A 23,425-nucleotide genomic window follows, 5' to 3' on the forward strand; every position below is an offset into this window, starting at 1 on the left:
GTATCCATTCACTGACTCCGTTGAGCACTTTAACTCTATGTTATCTTCACAGCTTGATGAGTTTGCACCTTTGTAAGAATGGGTTCTTAAATTTGGGATCTTTAGCTCATCAGTGTAATAAGTTTCTCTATTACTTTACTGTTAAGATCGAGAGTATATATAGATCAGTAACTTCTAGTACCTTCTGTGCAGTTTGAAATTTGGTCTTTAAATTCTCCATTCACAGCTCTACTGAATGGTTGTCATTGCAATTAAGTCTACTAATACTAGTAAAAATACTGTATGTTAGATCCTGTCCCTTACCAAAAAGAAAATAAAAATTAGCAGATCATTTACTTTTCCTTTGTGGTTTTAAAATTTTATGAGTTTCCTTCATCTGTTGAACGCAAAATGAATTATTTAGAAAAAAGCTAGTGCCCATCGACTTCAATGGGTACCAGCTACCAGCATTTTGTAAAATATATTCTTTTGTGTTGAACAGAAGAAAGCAACTCAATTGGGTTTGAGAAAAGTGAAGGATGAGTAAATGATGGCAGAATTTTCATTTTGGGTTAAACTATCCCTTTAAAGCAGTGTCTCTCAACCAAGTTCCTGGAGGACCACCAGCTCTGCACATCTTCCATGTCTCCTTACCCAAATACACCTGATTCAGATCATCAGCTCATTTGTAGACTGAACGACCTGTAATGGGTGTGACCGACAAAGGAGACATCCAAAACATGCAGTGTTGGTGGTCCTCCAGGATCGTGGTTGAGAAACACTGCTTTAGAGAACTGTCTTGAATCTCTATGTCCTCACATTACTTCAACTGTGAATTTATCATTGTGGTCATCCCTCCTGTAATAAACATTGCTGTTATTAGACCAGTCCCCAAAATGCCTGGTGGTGATGTTTACATTTTCTCCAATTACAAGATCATTTCTGAGGACTAACCCTAACCGTAGGCATAACTCTAACCTTAAAATTTTTGGCCAAGTTCCTGGAACATATTGTGGGCAATCAGTTGAACAATTACACATCTCTACACCATGTTCTTGAACCATTTCAGACTAGTTTCAGGAAGGGGCACAGTAACTGCTTTAGTGAGGCTTGTAAATGATCTTCTTACTGTAGCTGACTCAGGGATTCGCAGTATATTGGTCTTGTTAAACCTCACTGCAACTTTAAAAGCATAAGCCACTTTCTTTTGTAAAATAGGCAGTCTAGCCGGCTGGATATCTCTGGAATAGTTTCTACCTGGTTTCAGTTAACAAATCGTGCCCAGTTTGATAGCAAGCGAAATGTTTTATTTGATACTGTGCCTGTTTGATAGGAAGTTCCTCAAGGTTCAGTATTGGGCCCAATCCTGTTTAGCATATATATGTTACCATTTGGGCAGATCATCATGAAATATGGCCTTATGCATCACTGATATGTGGAAGATATCCAGATTTACATCACCACTTGCTCAGATGTTCACAGCACACTATCTTCAATGAGTGAATGTCTAAAAGAGATCAGGAAATGGGTGCAGTGTAATTTTCTGAAACTGAATGGTTCTAAGACTGAAATAACAATTGGCCACTTCTAGGCTAGCTGCATCAGTTTGGCTGTTGATTCCGGCAAAATGCATCCTTTGGCACAGGTACAGAATCTAGGTGTTATTTTTGATCAACTAGCATTTGATGCACATACTGTATAAAACAAATATCTAAAATTATATTGATACACTCCTATTAATGCATATTTGCAACAAAAACAACTCTCTATAACTTTTATATGCTTTTTTACTGCATGCCTTTAGTGAATGCTATGTTTTTATTGAAAAAATAAGAGTTTGCTCTGGCTACCCATTAAATAATTGTGATTTTATTTGTGTTACAGTATGTTCATGTTCACATTCATGGTTTTGTGTAAAATATGGATTATTTGGTCAAATGGCAGCCTGGTTTAATCAGTATTAATAAGTGAGGTTTATTTATAAACTAATTTCGAGAGGATTGTGTGCTTATGATTGATCACGGCTGGTCCTGTATGATCTCCACCTTGGAGAATCCCCCCTTCCCCCCTACTCCTCCACCTTTCCCTTTACAGTGGCCCAGTGGTTAGCACTGTTGCCTCACACCAACAACATCATTGGTATAAATCCTCAACAGGCGTTTACATGTTCTTCCTGTGCTTGCGTGGGTTTTCCCCGGGTTCTCCAGTCTCCTCCCACAGTCCACAAACATGCGCTATAGGTGAATTGATCAATCTAAATTAGCACTTTTGTTGAGCTTTTAACCAGCAGTATATCTACATAGCAATTTATAATTTGTCATCAGCTCTAAATAAGGGGGGTTATTTAGTTCTCAAGACCTACCTAAGCTCAACCTCCCCTCTCACCCTGCAAACGGGCTCAGGGCTCTCTCTTATGAGCTCAGGGCTCTCTCCCGGGACAGCATGCCAAACTCGCTTTATAATCAATCATCAGCTAAGTGTGAACTCTTGAATAATACAGACTTACATTTTTCACTTCAAAGTCACGTAATGTCCAGTCCTCCAATGGGATCTCAGAAATTGTTGTCACTGTCAGATTGCTAAAACTCTTCATCTCTGCTGGCCAGTATTCCTCACATTTTACCTGAGAGTGACAGAATATTACAGAAGCATTCGTTTAAATTCACCATTCAATAAAAGTAGCTATTAAACATGTTAATGATTGAATGAGGCCCTAAATAGTGAATATGCAGTGGTCAAGTGAGATCACAAATAAATTGAGTAATGCATGTTTACTGTACCCGGCCTTGTTCATTGCATTTGGTGAGCATGACAATAGTGTGTACATTCTTCTCCCAGATCAACCTCCAGAAGTCATTAACAGTGCCAGGCAATGGACCTTGGGCTGCGATAAATTCCTTCTTTGTATTGTAACCCTGGAAATATCACACAGTTAGTGCAACAATTAAGTAAAAAGCTGAAAGTCTTTTTTTTCTTTGTATTTTCACTTCCTACCGGCATGTAGTTGGCATTGATGTAGTCATCAAATGGGCTGCTGAGAACAGAGAGCTTGACACGAGAGGAATCATCTGTTCAGCAGACAGAAAGCAACAAATGCAGGTTATTTCACTAGATGTGAAGGGAACACAGTATTCTGAAACTGCATGAAGAAAGAAACTGAGGTTCTTACATGGCAGCACATTATTATATCGATTCTTTGCTTTGTTTTCAGGAGCCAGAGCAACAGTCTTTGATTGATTTATCCCAACCGGCCTTAGATCCTACAATCAGAAAGTAAATTCATGTTCATTTAAAACAGTCTGTTTTAAGAAATAGAGTTTATTATTTTTATATAAAATACATTCTAAATATGTAATGAAGCAATTGATTCAGTGTAAAATGATTCAAGAAGTCTTGCAAGTGCACGTTACATTTCTCTATTCAGAGGACAAAAATAATCAGAGCAAATGAACCAAAGGCAACAGTTGTATGGAAAAGTAGTTGTCATAATATTGAAAAATGTACATTATTATTAGACCTGATCAGTTAAAAACGTACAAACAAGACTATCTTTTTAATGCATTAAAGGGAACCGCATAAATTAGCCTTACCCTCAGTTTGTTCACCCTTTGCCTATGCCTGTATTAACTTTAAAACTTGCATTTATTTACTGGCTCTTCATTGTTCGACAGGTGCCCTACAGTCTACACCCTAATTGCACAACCATTTTATATTTAAATTTTAAAATTTAAATAATATAGCCCACTTTGCAGCTTTCTTTTAAATTATAGTAGCCTTATTTTAAAAAAATTGCCTAAACTATAGCCAGACTGTTTTGACGAGGTGTTTTCTTGTCATACATCTGATGTATTTTAATATAACTAATTTTGATGAATTAGCTATAACTTTTGACTGCTTTTTCCTTTTTTATGCTGTTATGCACGCATTATATTTTACAAGCATATGCAAAGTGACATAAATTGAAATTAAAACACAAAAGATACTAAGCCATTAATAGTTTAAAAAGTAAAACAATTATAATTTGAAGGAGAACATTGCCTTTTGAAAAAAAAAACTGAACTGAAACTAAATTATTAAAAATAAACTTGCGGGAGTTAATTTATGTCGTGCTGCAAAATAATTTTTATTATAATTTTAGCGATCTGCTTGAGGTAGGTCAATTTATTTTTATGCTTTTGATGAAGTAGCATTGAACTTAGGAGCACTTTAGACCATGCGTCAGACCGTTTCTCCATGTTTCGGTTGTAATGTCTTTAAATAAATAATTATTTAGGCCTATTTAATTATTCAATTATTATTCATGTACAATAATTAATACATAAAATGAGATAGTAAAATATAATCAACTACGAAAATGTAAATGAAAACTTTAAATGAAAAAGCTTATTTATTGACTGTCTTATAACTGTACATCTCTCTTTATTTAGGTTAAACACTGCTTTATTTATTTATTTATGTTTGTACTTTTATTTTAGTTGTCTTTAATTTATTTAGTTTTAATTTCCAAAATGAATTCCCATTGCACTTAAGTTTACAATGATAGTAAAGCTTGTTAACAAGCTTTTGATGGTTAATGAAGGAATTATCATGGTTTATTTTGTTATTTCATCTTCATTTACAAGTAGCAGTGTATTTACAGCTACTGTATATTTCTGTTTGCATCTCATCCCGTTCTGCCCTCTCGCGGCATAGTCGCAAACTGCTGTTACACCTAAAAACACGTTCTTAATCCCTTAATACCGCTGCGGCACCACACATGCGTTAATGGTCATTTTGAAGTGTCACCCACTGTATATAATCACCTCAAATTCTTCAGCAAATCCACAGAAAGAATCAGCTCTTTGTCTCCTATAGTAAGCCTCATAATCTTCCACCTTTATAGGATCACTCCTGTGGTAGGTAGCAATTAATTACATATCATAGAAAAATATGCATTTATATAGTATATTAAAAAAAAAGCATAGAACAATAATACAGTAAAAAATGTGCTTTTCTATATATAGAAAATCATTATGACACAAAATGTATTATATTTAAGAAAAGCAATAATATTCAATGAATTCATGAATATTCATACTAATATGTATAATTACTTACACTTTGTTTCTGTAAGAAACAAACAAACAAAAAAGATGTTACATTATTAAGGGTTATTTTTTTTTCAATGTGTATCATGCCTGTTGAAGGTTACCAATCTACTAACCTTAAAGAGTGGATAGGAACACTGTTAGAAACTTCTTTTCTTTTCTTCCTATGGTATTAAAGCATAAATGTGATTATCTAGTTGCCACTGACATAAAAATCAAACATACAAAAAATGATGTAATCTAGAAATAAATATCTATACAAACAAATATCCTCTAAATCCAGCATCTCTAACACTATACTGAACACCACGAGCATCTATAGTAGAGATCTATAGGAAGTCTTACCGTGTACAAGTCACTATCCCAATGATGATTACAACAATGATAACAGTAACACCGACTCCTGCAGCTGCTCCTCCTATTACCACTACGAGATGGAGAAAACAAAAACATTCATTAAAGATAACCAAAAATGTATACACAATGCCAAACTTTTCAGTTCACGACCCCCAAAATAACAGTTCCATTGACTCATGACCCCCACTATCCTCGGAGGTGGTTATAAACATACAAACATTGCACACAATGTGCACACACACCAATAGGAACTATCTAAACGAGCTTATTGACAACACAAGAAAAGTGCAACAGTCTAACAACCATCTCATTTTTATAGTCATTATTCATTTGTTTAATTTATTTTTGTACCCCACTTAATGAGAATGGTGGGCACAATATTTACAGCACAATACTATTCTTGGTTTAATTTTGGAAGCCGCCATTTGGAGATCATCCTCGATGTTCAGTCGTGGCCTTTATTTTTAATGTACATGAGTGCCGAAAGTGTCTCGCGTATTGGTATTGACCTGTTCAACTGTAAATATCTTAACACAAATATCTAATCAGCCAATTAAATGGCAACAATGCAGTGCATGTTAGGCAGGTTAATATTGTCAGGAGGACAATACAGTTAAGTTCAAACTGAGCATGAACAGGGGATGAAGGTGATTTAAGAGGCTTTAAATTTTATTTAGTGCAAAACTACGAGTATATAGTTCATACCTATATACATAGATCAAGGGCACTCAATGGGCAGGCTGTGTAGACTAACTTAATGTCCCATGTGAGATTTTTTAACCTAAAAATATGCTGCTGGTAAAATAAGAAAGTCAGACAGTGATTGATCTAATTGTTTACCCTGAATGAAAATGTGTTTGCCATACCCCAGTGTTTCTTAAACTTTTGCCACACAGCCGTGTTTCTCAAACTTTTTTTCTCGAAACTTTTTTACCCACTTTGAACGTAGAGAAAGGTTCCAAGCCAACCTGTTCCTAATTTCCCAAACAAAATGCTAATAAACTAGGGCTCCAAGTTTAACTGTTCAGATTTATTGAAATAACAGCACATTTTAAAGACCTGACATCAAATAACCACATTAAAACTTTAGAATATAGTAAATAATAATATTGATATTAATTGTGTTTGCATTTCGCCTCCGAAAACATCAAATTCAGAAACTGAGAATATCAAATTGTGAACTAGTGTTTTACCTCATTTTGTCATTTTCCAAACTGCATTTAAAAACAACAAACTACTGTGACAAAAACTAATATTAGCAATTTTAATGGCAGCAATGAGCCTGTTTTGTAGAACACAATACATCTTTTCGAAACAATGTCGTTGGCTTGATACTGCCACTCTCAAGTCATGCTCATTGTTAATATAAGTCACAAACTTGTATGTTGCAAAGATTTACACCCGCTACCACCAACTTCTTCACAATACATTTTTTGTTCCACTTCAATCAACATTCACTTGGGAAATCATTCTCACAGACTACTACATATATTTCAATGCAACATTTTCTTGACAGTCTGAAGCTGAATGAAGTAAGGCTTTGATTTGAGGAATTAATAGAGATGACCACAAAAAAGGTCACAAAAATGACCACATTTCCTGCAGTTTGTTGTGCATCCCACACTTTGAGAAGCGATGCCAATTACAGTAGATTTAAATGCATTGTTTTTAATTCTGGGTGTTTGAAACAGATGAAATGATATTAGCAGAGATGAGTTACTGTTAATATGTGAAAAAAAAATGTGTTATACACTAAAAAAGTCAAACGATTGTGTCTTTCATCCAAAGTACGTTATTATATTGGGTTAAATGAAAAAATATGGTTTCTGATTATAATCTGGTTTATTAAATTTGCCTTAAAACAAAAAACAAAGTAAACAATAGCTTTTCTCTAGTATTTTTATTTTAAATCAACTGTCATGTGACCACATGAAAAAAGGTACTGTTTATGTGCGTTCAGTTTTTACTATCAATAACATAGCCTATAACACTATATGCATTTATCATAGTTTGGTTCAGTTAAACGTTACTTGTATTTTAAAACTTCACTTGGATCCAAAGTAATTCAATTAATTCATCATGGTCTTTAAAAAAATCAACTTTTTACCTTGACTCCCTGTATTTCATTTTCCTTGGGAAGAATAAACATTTTCATGTAGATTAAAATAAATGTTAGAATTTGAACCAAAGTTAAATGATACTTTGAGGAAAAACTACTGAATTTAGCAGTAGCAAACTGCAGTCATTTTTTAAAAAAAGTTGGTTTAAAGTGTAATTGTTTTCAGTGAATAAATACATTGAGAGACAGTCTCCCAGTCTTTACCTGGGTTCTCTGGCAGAGTGACACTTTGATACACAGAAACGGAGTAGTATGATTTAGATACATCCACTTTATCACCATTTACCTCCAGAAGAGTGAAAGCGACGATAGCAAAACTGCAAGGAAGCCAAACACATGACACCATAATGCAGAAGGTGTTATGACAGTAGTGCAGGTGATGTGCAAGGCAGCATTAGGAACATAAAGCAGTGGCACTGTTTAGTTTAGTGATGGAAATAACCGGTACACTGTTATAATGCATTTTAATTTATGCAGCAATGAAGTAAATGCAGAGTATAGGAAGTGTGTTGGTTTACTTGTAAGTGTCTTTGGCATTTAGTTCTCCATTTTTGTAACCATTCCATTTAGTTCCATCTCCAATGGTGATTGTTTCCAGCTTACTTCTAGACCCTATTGGTTTGACAACAGCCAGGAATGTGTCGCTTTGTTTTGCTTTCCAGTCGTCATAGGTTTTTAAAAGGCATTGATCATACTTATTGTTGGCCAAGCAATCTGCAGAAGACAAAACTCATATTTAGTGCACCAAAAAATACAGCCTTATTCCAAAATGGATTAAATTCATTTATTTCCTCAAAATTCTACACACAATACCCCATAATGACAATGTGAAGAAAGTTTTTTTTAATTGTTGCAAGTTTATTAAAAATAAAAAACCTGAAAAATTACATGTACATAAGTATTCACAGCCTTTGCGCATATGATGCCACAAGCTTGGCACACCTGTCTTTGGGAATTTTTGCCCATTCCTCTTTGCAGTACCTCTCAGGCTCTATCAGGTTGGATGGGAAGCAACGGTGTACAGCTATTTTTAGATCTCTCCAGAGATGTTCAATAGGATTTACCGTAGGTCTGGGCTCTGGCTGGGCCACTCGAGGACATTCACCAAGTTGTTCTGCAGCCACTCCATTGATATTTTGGTGGTTTCCTTTGGGTCATTGTTCTGCTAAAAGATGAACTGTCGCCCCAGTCTGAGGTCAAGAGCACTCTGAAGCAGGTTTTCATTCAGGATGTCTCTGTACTTTGCTGCATTCATCTTTCCCTCTATCCTGACTAGTCTTCCAGTTCCTGCTGCTGAAAAACATCCCCACAGCATGATGCTGCCACCACCATGCTTCACTGTAGGGATGGTATTAGCCTGGTGATGAGCGGTGCCTGGTTTTCTCCAAATGTAATGCCTGGCACTCACTCCAAAGAGTTAAATTTGAGTCCAGAGAATTTTGATTCTTATGGTCTGAGAGTCCTTGCTGTGAGATGCTGTGAGTACTTACAGTATGTACAGTACATGTGATTTTTCAGGTTTTTTATTTTTAAAAGATTTGCAACAATTTCAAAAAATCTTTTTCACATTGTTATTATGAGCTATTGTATGTAGAATTTTGAGGAAATAAATTAATTTAATCCATTTTGGAATAAGGCTGTAACAAACAAATTTGGAAAAAGTTAAGCTCTATGAATACTTTCCAGACGCACTGTATGTAAAAAAAAAAGTGAGTGTTTCCTTAAAACAGGAAAAAATATTGTACCAATGGGGTAGGCAAAATAATCTTATGTCAAATTATTTTTATTAATTATTTCTGATAAGACTGAAGAATTCTCTAATGTATTTGGACTTGAAAGACAAAAAAAAAACAAAGTAACAAAAGCATTTTTGCAGTGTACAATGCAATTCTTCTTTTTTATTATATATTTGATAAGCCAACCCTTATTATAATTATATATTAACAAGCACATCTAAACTGAATAATACGTTTAAAGTGCTGAAAATCACTAAAGATAAAATGAAAATAAATTAATTGAAATCTTTCTAATAAAATATAATCATATACATTACTGTTTAATTTTTTTTTTAATTCATGCTTTTTTCAATGATGCATTACATTTCTAAAACAAAAAAGGTTGATGAAATAATGAAAAAATGCAGTTTTTTTTAAGTCTACTTATGAAAGAATCCTTTAAAATGATTTAAGTAATGACACTGAAAAATGTCAAATAAATTACATTTTAAATTTTATTTAGTTGTGGTGAACATTTCTATAAAAAAACTTTCTAAAAAAATCTTTTCCTCACCAAACTTCGGAATGGTGAGTGCATTAATTACTACTAATTACTCACTCACTACAATTAATTACTTGATAAATCACTACTCAATTATTAAACAAAATCATAAAGTTAAAACATTAAAATTGAAAGAGATTATACATACCGAACGAGCCAGAAGAGACAAGTAAACCATAATGGCACACAGTACCATCAGAGTCATTAAAGGCATCTGACTGGATAACCAACGCAAACTTGTTGTACTGCTGCTCGGATACACTCGCTGCAGTTATTTTGGGCACAACAGGGTCTACAAACACAAATAAAGAAGACATACACTAAGTGAAATGTGCTCAAATTTAAACCCAAAAATTTAGTTATGCTTTATTTTAATGGCCTATTTTAACATTATGTTGATTATAATGCTGCAACTACATGTTAACTAACTCTCGATACAATATTAGTGGAATGTAGAAGCGGACTGTTATTTTAGGTTAGTGTTAAAGGGTCAGTTAATCCAAAAAAATACAAAATACTTTATATTTTGTTTAGTTATTTTTTTGTATAAGGACAATAAACAACAATACATTAACTTATTTCAAGCATAGGCAAGATGCATGATGTCAGCTTATTAATGCTAATTTCCACCTGCAGCCTCTGGACAGGTTGGTGTTTATGGAGTTTTTAGTGTGTATGTGTGTGTGTGTGTGTGTGCATATACTGTAAAAACTGCTTAAAATAAACTAACCAGTATATTACACAACTGTACAAAACAACATATACATACATATCAGATATTCAGTGTTCCATCAATCAACCACCATTCTTCTAAAATCATTCCAAGGATCTAACCCTACTCACTCACAAAACACGTATTCTTTACATGCATACAAATGTACAAACACTGTTCGTCAATTAAGGATACAAAACACACACACTAATCACTAGTGAGCGCAAATTAGTTTTGATATCTTAAGGTGACCATCAAACTGGTTATAACTGTTGAATAGCTGCTTACTTGTAAAACCGGTTTTACAGGAAATATTCTTCACTATGCTGTTCTTCCCACAGCCGAGGGTCCTGAGGGTGACACTGTATTCCTTGTTGTACTTGAGTCCAGTGAAGTTGTAGGTTAAATTGGTGGTTTTTCCTGAAAAGCTAGGGGACAGATTGACTTCAAAGCCCAGGTATCCAACATAAGAATAGTTCCAGGAGAGGTTGAGCATTGGCAAGGTTAAATTAGGACCCACACAAGTCACATTCTCCACTGGAGCTGCATCTGCAGAAAGCAAAGCATGACTATTTTACTCTACCTTATTCTGACATTCAGACCAACATGTACAATTAAATTTAACTAACTTTTTTAACCAACCAAAAAGACAACAGATGCAATCAATCAAATCAAGGACCACCATTATAATTAAAAAAAAACTACACAACCTGACAAAAGTCTTGTCGCCCATCTAAGTTTTAGGAACAACAAATAATATCTTGACTTCTAGTTGATCATTTGGTATCAGAAGTGGCTTATATGAAAGACAAAGACCTCTAGATTACTCTTATTTTACCAAAATAAAATATGATCATGTCTTGAATTTAATTATTTAATTAGGACAGTAAGGTCTTTATTTTGCTTAGACAAAAGTCTTGTCACTTAACAGAAATAATGTACAGTGTAGAATATAAAGTCATGGTGCATTGCAAAAAGAATTAATATTGTGTATGACTCTCATGAGCTTGGAGGACTGCATCCATACATCTCTGCAATGACTTATTAATAGAGTCATCTGGAATGGCAAAGAAAGTGTACTTGCAGGACTCCCAGAGTTCATCAAGATTTTTGGATTCATCTTCAATGCCTCCTCCATCTTACCCCTCAATAATGCTCATGTCTGGTGACTGGGCTGGCCAATCCTGGAGCACCTTGACCTTCTTTGCTTTCAGGAACTTTGATGTGGAGGCTGAAGTATGAGAAGGAGCGCTATCCTGCTGAAGAATTTGCCCTCTCCTGTGTTTGTAATGTAATGGGCAGCACAAATGTCTTGATAGCTCAGGCTGTTGATGTTGCCATCCACTCTACAGATCTCTCACACATCCCCATACTGGACGTAACCCCAAACCATGATTTTCCTTTACCAAACTTGACTGATTTCTGTGAGAATCTTGGGTCCATTCAGATTCCAATAGGTCTTCTGCAGTATTTGTGATAATTGGGATGCAGTTGAATAGATGATTCATTGGAAAAATCTACCTTTTGCCACTTTTCCAAATGATCAACTAGAAGTCAAGTTAATATTTGTTGCTCTTACAACTGATATCAACGACAAGACTTTAGTCAGGTAGTGTACATGACACATGAGCTTCATGTAAATGTTCTGAAAAATTTTATGTGAGAGTTTTTGACCACCCAAAAATGTTTCTTTACTTAATCTTACTTGTGTTTCAAGTGTTTCAAAGTTTCATGTGTTTTGACATTTGATCCATGTGCGTTTAAATGGAATGGTGTTCTTGAGCAGTGGCTACTGCTGACTGTTAATATAGTTAATAAGATAATTTGAAAACATAGATGCAGGTGTGCAGAAACAGGTTGGAAATAAACTTTGCATGATGGTGGGTCTCCAGAAGCAGAGTTCAGTCTAAGACTAGTCTAACACTTCTATTTTATAATTAATAATAAGCAAAAAGAAAACAAAAAACAAAATTTAATTATTTGAGTTAGAAGTTGAAGTTACGCTGAGATGCCTTGAGACGGCATAGTTTCCATTACACTAAAATAATTATTAACATTAAAATATTTGTTTACAAAAGATTCAAGAAATGCACTGCTTAAATGTTATTTTCAGGATATACAAGAGTTATTTTATTTAGAAGAGATACTGCTATTTGTACTATATATATATATATATATATATATATACCAAATATCCTCACATAATAGATGTGAGAGATTTCTGAATCTCGGTGAATTACTTGATTTTTAAAATAATTGAGGCAATTGAAACAAAATATTTTTTTTATATTATATAATATATATATATAATATATATATATATATATATATATATATATATATATATATATATATATATATATATATATATATATATATATATATATATATATATATATATATATATATTATATATATATATATTATATATATATATATTATATAATATAAAAAAAATATTTTGTTTCAATTGCCTCAATTATTTTAAAAATCAAGTAATTCACCGAGATTCAGAAATCTCTCACATCTATTATGTGAGGATATTTGGTGTCAGTAAACTTAAGAGGGCAAAAAAACTAAATAAAATAATCATTCATTAATAATAATCGAGTTAAAATGTTCAATTAATCGAGATTTTGATTTTAGGCCAAATCACCCAACCCTACCATAGACATAGAGGGTTTGTACTAACCTGTGCATTCTTGGAGACACACAGCTTCTCCTTCTGTGTTGTCAAAAGTGCTGCTCTGAACACTGATATTATATCGAGTTGAAGGCTGCAGATTGTGTATGGTCATGTTGTTTGAACTGGTAATTTTTACTGTATTACTCACACTCACTACATACTTTGGGACGTCAACCACTTCCCAAGATATAGAGATGGTATCTGTTGTTGTGGAATAAACTGTGAGTTTTTTTACAGGATCAGGCTCTAAAAACAGAAAGAGAAAGATAAGAATTTCATGTTCTTAAAAAAGACTGAATAAATCATGTCACTTATGCCTCAACCTAATATTACTCAACCTAATATTGCTCATATCACATCAACATTTTTGGGGTTACACTTTATTTTAAAGAATGTGTACTGTACATGTACTTACAGTGTAACTATGCAAGAAAGGTAGTACCTTTATTGTAGGTAGTTAAGATTTTTTTTAAAAGAACTCTCTTATTTTCACCAAGGCTGCAATCATTTTATCAATAAACACAGCAACAAGTAATGTTGTGAAATATAATAATCAAACAATAAATAGCTTTTGTCCATTTCGAATTCTTTAATATAATTTAACTATTTATTACTGTATTGAAAAAGCTCAGAAAGTATTTTTTAAATTATCATAGAAACCAGTTGTGCTGATCCATGTTGCACTGTAGAAGCTCTGTCACGAATACAAATTCCTCGTATGTGCGAACATACCTGGCAATAAAGCTCTTTCTGATTCTGATATTTATGTTGAAACAATGACACATTGTTTTCCACCATTCATTGATTAATAAAAAAATTAAATAAAAAGAACAACAATTGATAGAAATTAACATATATAAAGTTAAAGACTAAATTTATTATACCTTCTGTGAAATATATTTATATATTTTTTATATTTCCAAGTGATGTTTAACTAGGAACATTTTCACAGTATTTCACATCATATATTTCTTCAGGAGAAAGTCAAGTTTCTTATAGTTTGGCTTGAATGAATGAATGAATGATGTAAAAACTGCTATAATCAACATTATTAGGCCCCTTAAGAAATTGTTTCAAGGTTGTTGTCCAATGACTTTAAATTGTTAAGCCTTTAAATTGCACTTAAGGCTGAATACTAGTGTCTTGCAAAATAACTAGTGAAATATGATGTACTGTTATCATTAGTAGGCCCACACGGAATTTGTGTGCGCAGAAATCCGTAGATTTTGAGACTATAATTGAGTCTATTTATTTACTCATGTAAAAGTGTGTCGATTTATGTTTATTCAGTTTTTAAATTAATTTCAGCAATATTACTGACCAATATGAAAATGCTCATTTGTTTTATTTACAATAAAGTTTGCAAAAGAAGTATTCTCTGTTCTTTAATAGATATATTATATGAGAGACTTGCTTTGATTACCAAATAAGTGCATCTAATTGGATTTGCATTGTAAACATTACATAAAATAAGTATTAAATAAATAATAAATAAATTTGAAAATGATATATATATATTATATTAAGTTTTTAGTTACGATACGTCTAAAATCATTCCGCATAAATCCGCAGATTTTTAAAAAGTTCCACGCTGAAATAGCAAAACATGTCCGCAGATTCTCTTAGGCCCTAATTATTTATTATTATTTCAATTAGTTGTATTAATTATAAATGTGTTAATTTAATAATTTTGTCTTTAAATGTTATCCAAATTTATTTTAACATATCCCTGAATAGTGCAGAAATGTAAAAAAAAATATTCATCTTATTGACCCCAACATGTTCTGTTTTTCATGGCAGTTTACCAAAATACAACACAATATAGTTATAAATTATATTTATAATGGCAAACTTACTTGTAGTTACATTGTATCTCATAGATGCACTCTGCAAATTCAATGGCCCCACGGTAGACAAAGAAACATTATAGGGCATTCCAGATTGTAGACCATCCAAAAGCAAAGTGTTATTGGGAGTGAGATATAGACTTCTGTTATTGCTTGACCAGAAGGACAGGCTGTAGTTGAAGCTGCCAGGCGTCATGTTCTGAGCTATATCCCATTGCAAAAACACTGAATGGGTGTTCTTGAACAAAACCGTAATCTTCCCTGGGCTGTTGGGATCTGAAAACACACACAATCAGCACCTACAAATAATGCAGACTTATAAATGTCTGCTGTGTTTTAGGGTTTCATACTCACAGGTAGCGCTAACTACCGCCCTTGATGTTTCCTGAAATGACCCTTTGACAGTCGTGAGAGTGACTGTGTAGAGAGTTGCTGCTTTTAATTGAGTGAAGGTGTAATTGTTTTCAGTGCTGTTGAGGAATCTAAAGTCGCTCCATCCATCACTGCTCATGTTCAAAATGTACATGTCAAGACCACCATCAGGGTGACCCCACGACACCAGAAGAGAGTTATTAGAGCCTTGACTATTAACAACTGGTTGCACTGTAGATGGCACTGTTGAAAGATAGAGAGAGCAAAAGAGTTCTTTCTCCCCATACTAAAGACGTTTTTGTGTTTGATTGACTCTGTGTGTGTGTGTGTGTGTGTGTGTGTGTGTGTGTGTGTGTGTGTGTGTGTGTGCGTGCGTGTGTGTGTGTGTGTGTGTGTGTGTTGATTACATACTTGTGAGGACAGAGGTGTTCACTGGTTGTCCCAGAAGGCCGCAGGCCACACTATATATACTGATCTGACACAGTGTGCCAGGCTGCAAGTTTGTCACAGTGATTATTTCAGTGGAAGTAGACAAGTTCACGCTGTTTTTTGTGCAGTTGGAAACTAACACTTGATAGGTAAACTCCTGGTTGTACTGCAAAGGGCGAGCCCAGCTCAACCTCACAGTGGAAACATTCAAAGCCACAGAACTCACGTTGTTAACACAATATGGCCCTGAAAAACAAACATAGACTGTTAAAAATATCGGTGATTTCAATGGTAAAAAACTGTAATTGGTTAACAATAGGTTTTATTAATACAGTTAGGTCCATAAACATTTGGACATCAACACAATTATAACAATTTTGGCTTTATACAACAATACAATCGATTTGAAATGAAATTCAATTTGAAAATCAAAAAAAGCCTTCATAGTGCTGGAACAACATCCCGTAGACAGATGAGATCAAGAGCAACTTGTACCAGAGTGATGGGAAGAGAAGAGTATGGAGAAAGAAAGGAACTGCTCATGATCCTAAGCAGTGAAGCATGGTCGTAGTAGTGACATGGCGTGGGCATGTACGGCTGTCAATGGAACTGGTTCTCTTGTATTTATTGATGATGTGACTGCTGACAAAAGCAGCAGGATGAAGTGTTTCAGGCAATATTTTCTGCTCATATAAAGCCAAATGCTTCAGAGGACGGTGTTTCACAGTGCAGATGGAGAATGACCTAAAGCATACTGCAAAAGCAACCAAAGAGTTTTTGAAGGGAAAGAAGTGAAATGTTATGGAATGGCCAAGTCAATCACCTGATCTCAATCAGATTGAGCTTGCATTTCAGTTGCTAAAGACAAAACTGAAAGGAAAATATCCCAAGAACAAGAAGGAACTGAAGACAGTTACTGTAAAGGCCTGGCAGAGCACCACCAGGAATGAAACCCAGCATTTTGTGATGTCTATGCGTTCCAAAAATGCTAGAATTGTGACGATGTCCAAATACTTATAGACCCAACTGATATGGTAAATAATCCTAAATTCCCTTTCCTCAATTTCCCTACATGACACTTAACTTCTTATGCTTTTTTGTTGACATTAAAATGATTCTTTTTAGTTTTGTCACATCTAATGTTGATAAATAATGTTCACTGCGTTACTTTAGTGTCATGTGTGTTACCATAATGGTGTTTAGTAGTTACGTAAATGACACTGAACACTTCTATATATTAGTATGATTCTCTGCTTGTGGAAATAAATAGTTTGTGATGAGCTTTGGTTCATTATATGATTCATCACCCACACATGCTTTTTGTTATGTGTAACAGGCGTCTGCTGTGTAGATGCTAGTACTTTAAAATGGTGTATGACTATAAATTAATAAAGTACAGTAATTTACTGTAAAATAGTGACATTTCTTTTATGTTCCTACCATATTTGTATTGGTAAAATTTGAGCAAACACAGCTGCCATATTTTATTGTAAATTTTATGGATTGTTTTGTACAGTTTACAGTACATCTCACTGTAGTGTACAAGTACCTGTTATAGCAGGATATGTCAAAACATTTACTGCTGTCATGAGGAGCGCAGATACTTACTGCTGCAGGCTGTTATTAACTGGGGATCAGATTTGGTGCCGCCTGGCGTCAGGGCGATAATGCTGATATTGTATTGGCTGGCCGACTGTAGTTGCTCCAGCTTCACCATGGTGTTGTTCGCGGTCGTCTGGCCAGGCGTCCCATTAATTGTTTTGTAGTTGAGCAGGTAGGAGTAACCAGACTGCTGAGGATCATTCTGCTGCCAGCTTAGAGTTATACTGGTCTCTGTGTATCCATTCACTTTCACATTAGTCACAACAGTAGGATCTGAAAATCATTCACAAAAATATGTACAATTAACGTTTAGCCATGCTGTTCAAAAATGGGCCACGTCACAACAAGGGTCCTACAGTCTAGGAGTGAAGCAGGAATTGATTACTGATTCCCTCAAGATATTGTTTTTAACTAATAAGTTGTGTTGTAAACATTACTAAACAACACTAGAAGGTTGTGTTTTAAAATAAATTGTTTTTAAAAAGTCTATTTTAGGTCTATTCATCTATTTTCTCTCATTTTTAATACTTCTTGATTACAGTTTCTTTTATTGCTTTTACTTATTGTTTTCTTTTTGCATTTTATTTTCTCCTCTGACTTAAGTACTCTTGTGTGCAGAACTTTGGTCAACTTCAGTTGTTTTTAAATGTGATTTATGAATAAATAAATATTGTATTGAATTGGTCTACAACATAAATTGCACAGACATATACCACTTCTGTTCTAAATAATAACAAAAAAAAAGATAAAATATAAATAACAGCTTCAAAAAATTGTTTCTTACGTGGGTGTATTTAAATTATGCTTTAGAGCAAAACATTAAATGTATAATCAACTTGTTTACCATAGAGGCTTTTTTTTTTACAAATGTTCACCATCTCAAAATCTAGAGGGAACTAATGGCAAATATCTGGAGTGCTGTAACTCCTGCATCATTCTATACCTAGAACATGTGTGGGACACTTAGGACACACTACACACATATAGTTTGTGAGTATTTTAAATTAAATGAATAAAGGGAATTGAACCAAATGTTCTAAAGAGATATTATAATCAGATTTAAATCTGGTTTATTCACATATAATAAACATGCAAACACATTTTAACACACATTATCATTAGATCATTAGTTTGGTAAATGGAAGTTTACCATACTTGTTTGATGTTAATCTGTTCATCAAATATACAGTATATGTGCAAATTAGCGGGAGTGGGACAGTTCACAAAATTGTTGGTTCAGTTCATATCACGGTTTTACGGTCACAATTTTTGGTTTCACTTGGTTTTTGTTGTAAATAATAAAACCCCTATTGTAACACTTAAAAATCCCATATATCAGTTTAAAATACAAAGCTATTCTCAAGGCCATGTCATCAAAACCTGAAAGAAAGAGGAAGACTGATATTATTAATATACACATTATTTTAGTATAAGACGTGTAATTTCATGAGAAATGTAATTTTGGCTGCTGTCATCCACCAATGTGTCCATTCACTTTTGACTCTGGCTTAACTCACTGTTAAATATGGCTATTCTGACATTATGTTACATGCATTCAGCCTGTGTTTCTGTGCAAGAACATATATAGTTTATTTCAAAAAAAAACTTTCTGCTGTGTCTTGCGCTGGAATCTTAAACTGATAAAACCTGAAGCAAGTGAGTTTGTAGCATTAATTGTGAAAGAGATTCTGTAAACTCTGGAGAAATAAACAAACTATTAAACTGTGATGAACAGTAACACATAGTAACACACAAACATGCGCAGTTTTTTTTTTTTATGAACTGCTCCACCCTTAGTGCAAATTCTGGTTATATATAATATATATATATATATATATATATATATATATATATATATATATATATATATATATATATATATATATATATATATATATATATATATATATATATATATATATATATTTATAATGTGATGATGTGCACCTTTTGTGAAGCTGCTTTAAAACAATAATAATTGCGAAAAGCGCTATACACTTGAAGATCTTAATAGATTAACTTAAAAGTTGTAATATTAAAAAATCTGAATAATATTAAAATAATTATTAACATCTTGATTTAAATTATGAACAGTGTCTTATGAGTTTGGAATGGGATGAGTGTGAGTTAAAAAAACAATGCTTTTGAATGGTCAACTTTTATCAAATAAGAAATATTAAGACAAGTTAATAAATAAACAAAATATGAATCACTTTTTCCTATACTGAAGGTACATGATTTGTATCTGGAAAAATAAATAACAATCTTATTCACATTTCTATGCGGTTCTTTCTTCACATTTATGTCTATACACAACTAATAAAATCTCATTTACAGCAAGAAAGATGTTAATATGATTAATCATGAATAATTGCAAACTGCTTACTTGTATATGCAGTGAGACTCTTAGAAGAGCTCGAGTAATTCATTGCACCAACAGTCCACACGGTGATGTTGTATGGGACACCAGCATTGAGGCCTGTCAGAGAGGTGTAGTTTTGGCTGCAGTTTATGAGAGTGCTGTTGTTGTATTGCAGGAGAAAGTAGTAAGATACTGAGCTCATGTTGAGCGGTTGAGCCCAGCTGATGTTCAGCGTGTTTGTGCTCTGCGTTGTGCTGATCTCGCCAGGAGGAGTAGGAACTGAAATGACAATGTAATCATAGATGTGATACAAACATAGACACAGATTACTCACAAAGTACAGGTCATATCACATTCTCATTTCCTTGTCTGTTTTACAATAAATAAATATTAATAGATGTTTGTGTTGTAAGTATGAAATTAATGCTTACTTTCTAATTCAGCATATAAAAGCTGCTATAATGTTATAAACACAAGAGACTTTATGCTACAGCGGCATAAACAAATCACAAACTAAAAAATGAACTGCTGTAGTAAAACAGTGGATAAATCACAGAGATTGGAACATTCAATAATCTCTCAAAGTTTGAAAAAAAAAATTATTAGGCTTTAGGTCCACCCAAGCGTTTATTTCCTGATGCAAGCATAATTTTTTCAGATGTTATTAATGGAAGCGGTGTCTTTTTAAAACACATCGGTGAAGAGGTGCAGAAAGTCACACTACGCCTCTGCAAACAAAAGTTTTTTTTTTTTTCCAGTTACCTATGTCAAGTCATTGAAATTCAAAGTATTCCACAGTGTTACATATTGTAATTGGATTTTTAAATTTAGGAATTAAATTAGGGAGCTTAAAATATATACATTTTTTATAGTAACAAAACAATATCAGTTGGAAAACTCTCTAAACCAGTTCTTATTACAATTAGGCAGCTCTATTATTTATTCATTACTAGTATAACAGTGCCTGTTCTACCTGAATTCCAATTGGAGAGCTCTATAATTTTTTTTTTACAAGTCAATCTATTTCCTACTAAATATTCAAATTTAGAGAGCTCTCTAACTGAATAAATAGTGTCACAAGACAAGACTTGAGCTGAAACTAAATAAATAAACATGTAACTAGGCATGGGACAATAACGGTTTTCAAGGTATTCCGCGGGTTGGAAAAAATCAAGATTTTAAAACCGTCAACATTTTCTGTGATGCTGTTCCTAAGGTATGTGTAGGATTTTTTTATTTAATTTAATTCTTTTTTTTTTTTTCTTTTTTTAGGACAACAGTCTCTCCAGTAGAAAAGGTCTCCAAAAATGCTGTTTTAAATTGTAGATAAATTTGTGTTTTTGAAACTAAGGAAGACAGCAGAAGTCAATGATTCATTTGAATTATTGAGCCTAACATGTTTACTGCACCAAAAAATCAGAAAACAAAATATATTGTGTTCAAAGTGGAAAAGAGTAGTTGTTTTTTACCCAGACATTTAAAAAGAACTTATTTTAGAGCAGTAATCGCAATACCGTGAAACCGTGATATTTTTATCCATGGTTATCATACCTTCAGAATCTTATACTTGCCCATGCCTACATGTAACCACTTTATGTAAATACTCAGAATTGGTCACAGCACTATGATTGGACATTTGCAACTCCACGATCACTAAACTGATAATTGGGACTCTGGAGGGACAGAGCTAAGGCATCATAGAGTAAACCATCATATAACAAAGTATACATACGTTTGAGTGTAAAACATTTTAAATGCTTCACATTCAAATGGATGATATATATCCACCCTACTTTTATATAGTATACAATCACACATAAGCAGCGTGTAATATTAATTTAACTTTTTGCCTTTTTTACTAGGAATTCTAGTTCACCCCTCTTCAAATCAGCATGGTTCACTTTTTTGAGTCAGCCATCATTAATCAGCAGTATGAATACAGCACCAACCACCACTACATGTTGTGCCAACATAGCTATGTTACTGTGATAAAGCAACCAAAGCTTCTCAGTCTCAACTAAAAAAAGTTTTTGAGGTGAATTCTGGCATTTTAGCTGCCTAACAATGCAATAGTAGACAAAAACCGTTTCCCCTTAGTAGATGCCACAGTATGACATCACAAAACAGTAGTAAGTCACAACCCTACTTTTTTTTTCAAGAATGTCTTTAGAAACTATATTAACCTTCCACAACATCTCTCAAACTGCAGAACTGTGTGAAAAATGTGATTTACCCTCAAATACTACTTGCAAAAGTGCAAAAGTCCCTAATTAAAACAAAGTAGTCAGCGCTTTGTTTCTGAAAGCAAATGTTTCGCTTCCTCTTTTTAACCACAGCCAACATTTAGTCAAATACATATACATCAAAATAAGAGTGTTTGTTTTAAATGTGGCATAGTTTGTATACAAGTAATTAAAAGGAACTTATTCCACGTGTTTGAGGGCTCTTACGAGTGGCATTTGTCACACTGTCGCTGTCCTGCTTTATGGGTCCACTGATGCTGCTCACAATGACCGAGTACTGAGTTCCAGGCAGCAGGTCTGAGAACATCATGCTTGTCGTGTTCGTTTGGTTCTTTGTATTTAAAACCGTTCCATCCATGAGCAGGATTCTGACACTGTATAAACTCACTGTACCGGCAGGCGGTGTCCACTGCACTATCATACTTTGTGTATTGCCAATCGCAGAAATAATGGTTGCTTTACCAAGCCCTGAAAACACAAAAACAAAGAACCTGTAAGTGTGTGATATGATATGATATGATATGATATGATATATATATATATATATATATATACACATAGTTGAAGTCAGAATTATTAGCCCCCCTTTGAATTTTTTTTTCTGTTTTAAATATTTCCTAAATGATGTTTAACAGAGCAAGGAAATTTTCACAGTATGTCTGATAATATTTTTTCTTCTGGAGAAAGTCTTATTTGTTTTATTTCGGCTAGAATAAAAAGCAGTTTTTTATTTTTTTTAAATCCATTTTAAGGTCAAAATTATTAGCCCCTTTAAGCTATTTTTTTCGATAGTCTACAGAACAAACCATCATTATACAATAACTTGCCTAATTACCCTAACCTGCCTAGTTAACCTAATTAACTTAGTTAAGCCTTTAAATGTCACTTTAAGCTGTAGAGAAGTGTCCTGAAAAATATCTAGTAAAATTATGCACATGTTTACACATTGTGCACATGTCATCATGGCAAAGAGAAAAGAATTCAGTTATTAGAAATGAGTTATTAAAACTATTATGTTTAGAAATGTGTTGATAAAATCTTCTCTTCGTTAAACAGAAATTGGGGAAAAAAATAAACACGGGGGCTAATAATTAGGTGGAGCTAATGATTTATTATGACTTCAACTGTATATAAATGCAGTGCTTCCCACACATAGACTTTACTTGGGCGGACTGCCCAGGTATTAACAGCCGCCCAAGTATATTTAGTGGCACACATTATTTTACTATTATTAACTATTATGTAATCATTTTCCACTTTTTTTATCCGCTCAATACAACCAAACACCCATGATCAATTAAGTAGTGGGAAATCTCTTGTTTACCAGTTTCGTTCGGTACCCGCAACACCTGT

At 33.6% G+C, this 23,425-nt stretch overlaps 1 protein-coding gene across 1 annotated transcript in view; it reads right to left on the minus strand.

The window, feature by feature from the left end:
* ptprja (protein tyrosine phosphatase receptor type Ja) overlaps positions 1-23,425 on the minus strand; it is a 54,533-nt gene that overhangs the window by 4,728 nt on the left and 26,380 nt on the right. Inside the window, exons 10-28 of the mRNA XM_056461890.1 lie at positions 22,280-22,540; positions 19,854-20,108; positions 17,474-17,740; positions 15,848-16,111; positions 15,419-15,679; positions 15,074-15,340; positions 13,224-13,463; positions 10,820-11,080; positions 9,968-10,111; positions 8,061-8,256; positions 7,747-7,859; positions 5,412-5,493; positions 5,183-5,230; positions 5,077-5,085; positions 4,782-4,869; positions 3,149-3,239; positions 2,974-3,047; positions 2,760-2,894; positions 2,486-2,602 (exon numbers count right to left, since the gene is read on the minus strand). Coding sequence (XP_056317865.1) covers positions 2,486-2,602; positions 2,760-2,894; positions 2,974-3,047; positions 3,149-3,239; positions 4,782-4,869; positions 5,077-5,085; positions 5,183-5,230; positions 5,412-5,493; positions 7,747-7,859; positions 8,061-8,256; positions 9,968-10,111; positions 10,820-11,080; positions 13,224-13,463; positions 15,074-15,340; positions 15,419-15,679; positions 15,848-16,111; positions 17,474-17,740; positions 19,854-20,108; positions 22,280-22,540 — 3,173 coding nt within the window. The remainder of the gene's footprint in view (positions 1-2,485; positions 2,603-2,759; positions 2,895-2,973; positions 3,048-3,148; positions 3,240-4,781; positions 4,870-5,076; positions 5,086-5,182; positions 5,231-5,411; positions 5,494-7,746; positions 7,860-8,060; positions 8,257-9,967; positions 10,112-10,819; positions 11,081-13,223; positions 13,464-15,073; positions 15,341-15,418; positions 15,680-15,847; positions 16,112-17,473; positions 17,741-19,853; positions 20,109-22,279; positions 22,541-23,425) is intronic.

This window comes from Danio aesculapii, chromosome 7 (assembly GCF_903798145.1).
Source record: "Danio aesculapii chromosome 7, fDanAes4.1, whole genome shotgun sequence".
Lineage (NCBI taxonomy): Eukaryota > Metazoa > Chordata > Actinopteri > Cypriniformes > Danionidae > Danio > Danio aesculapii.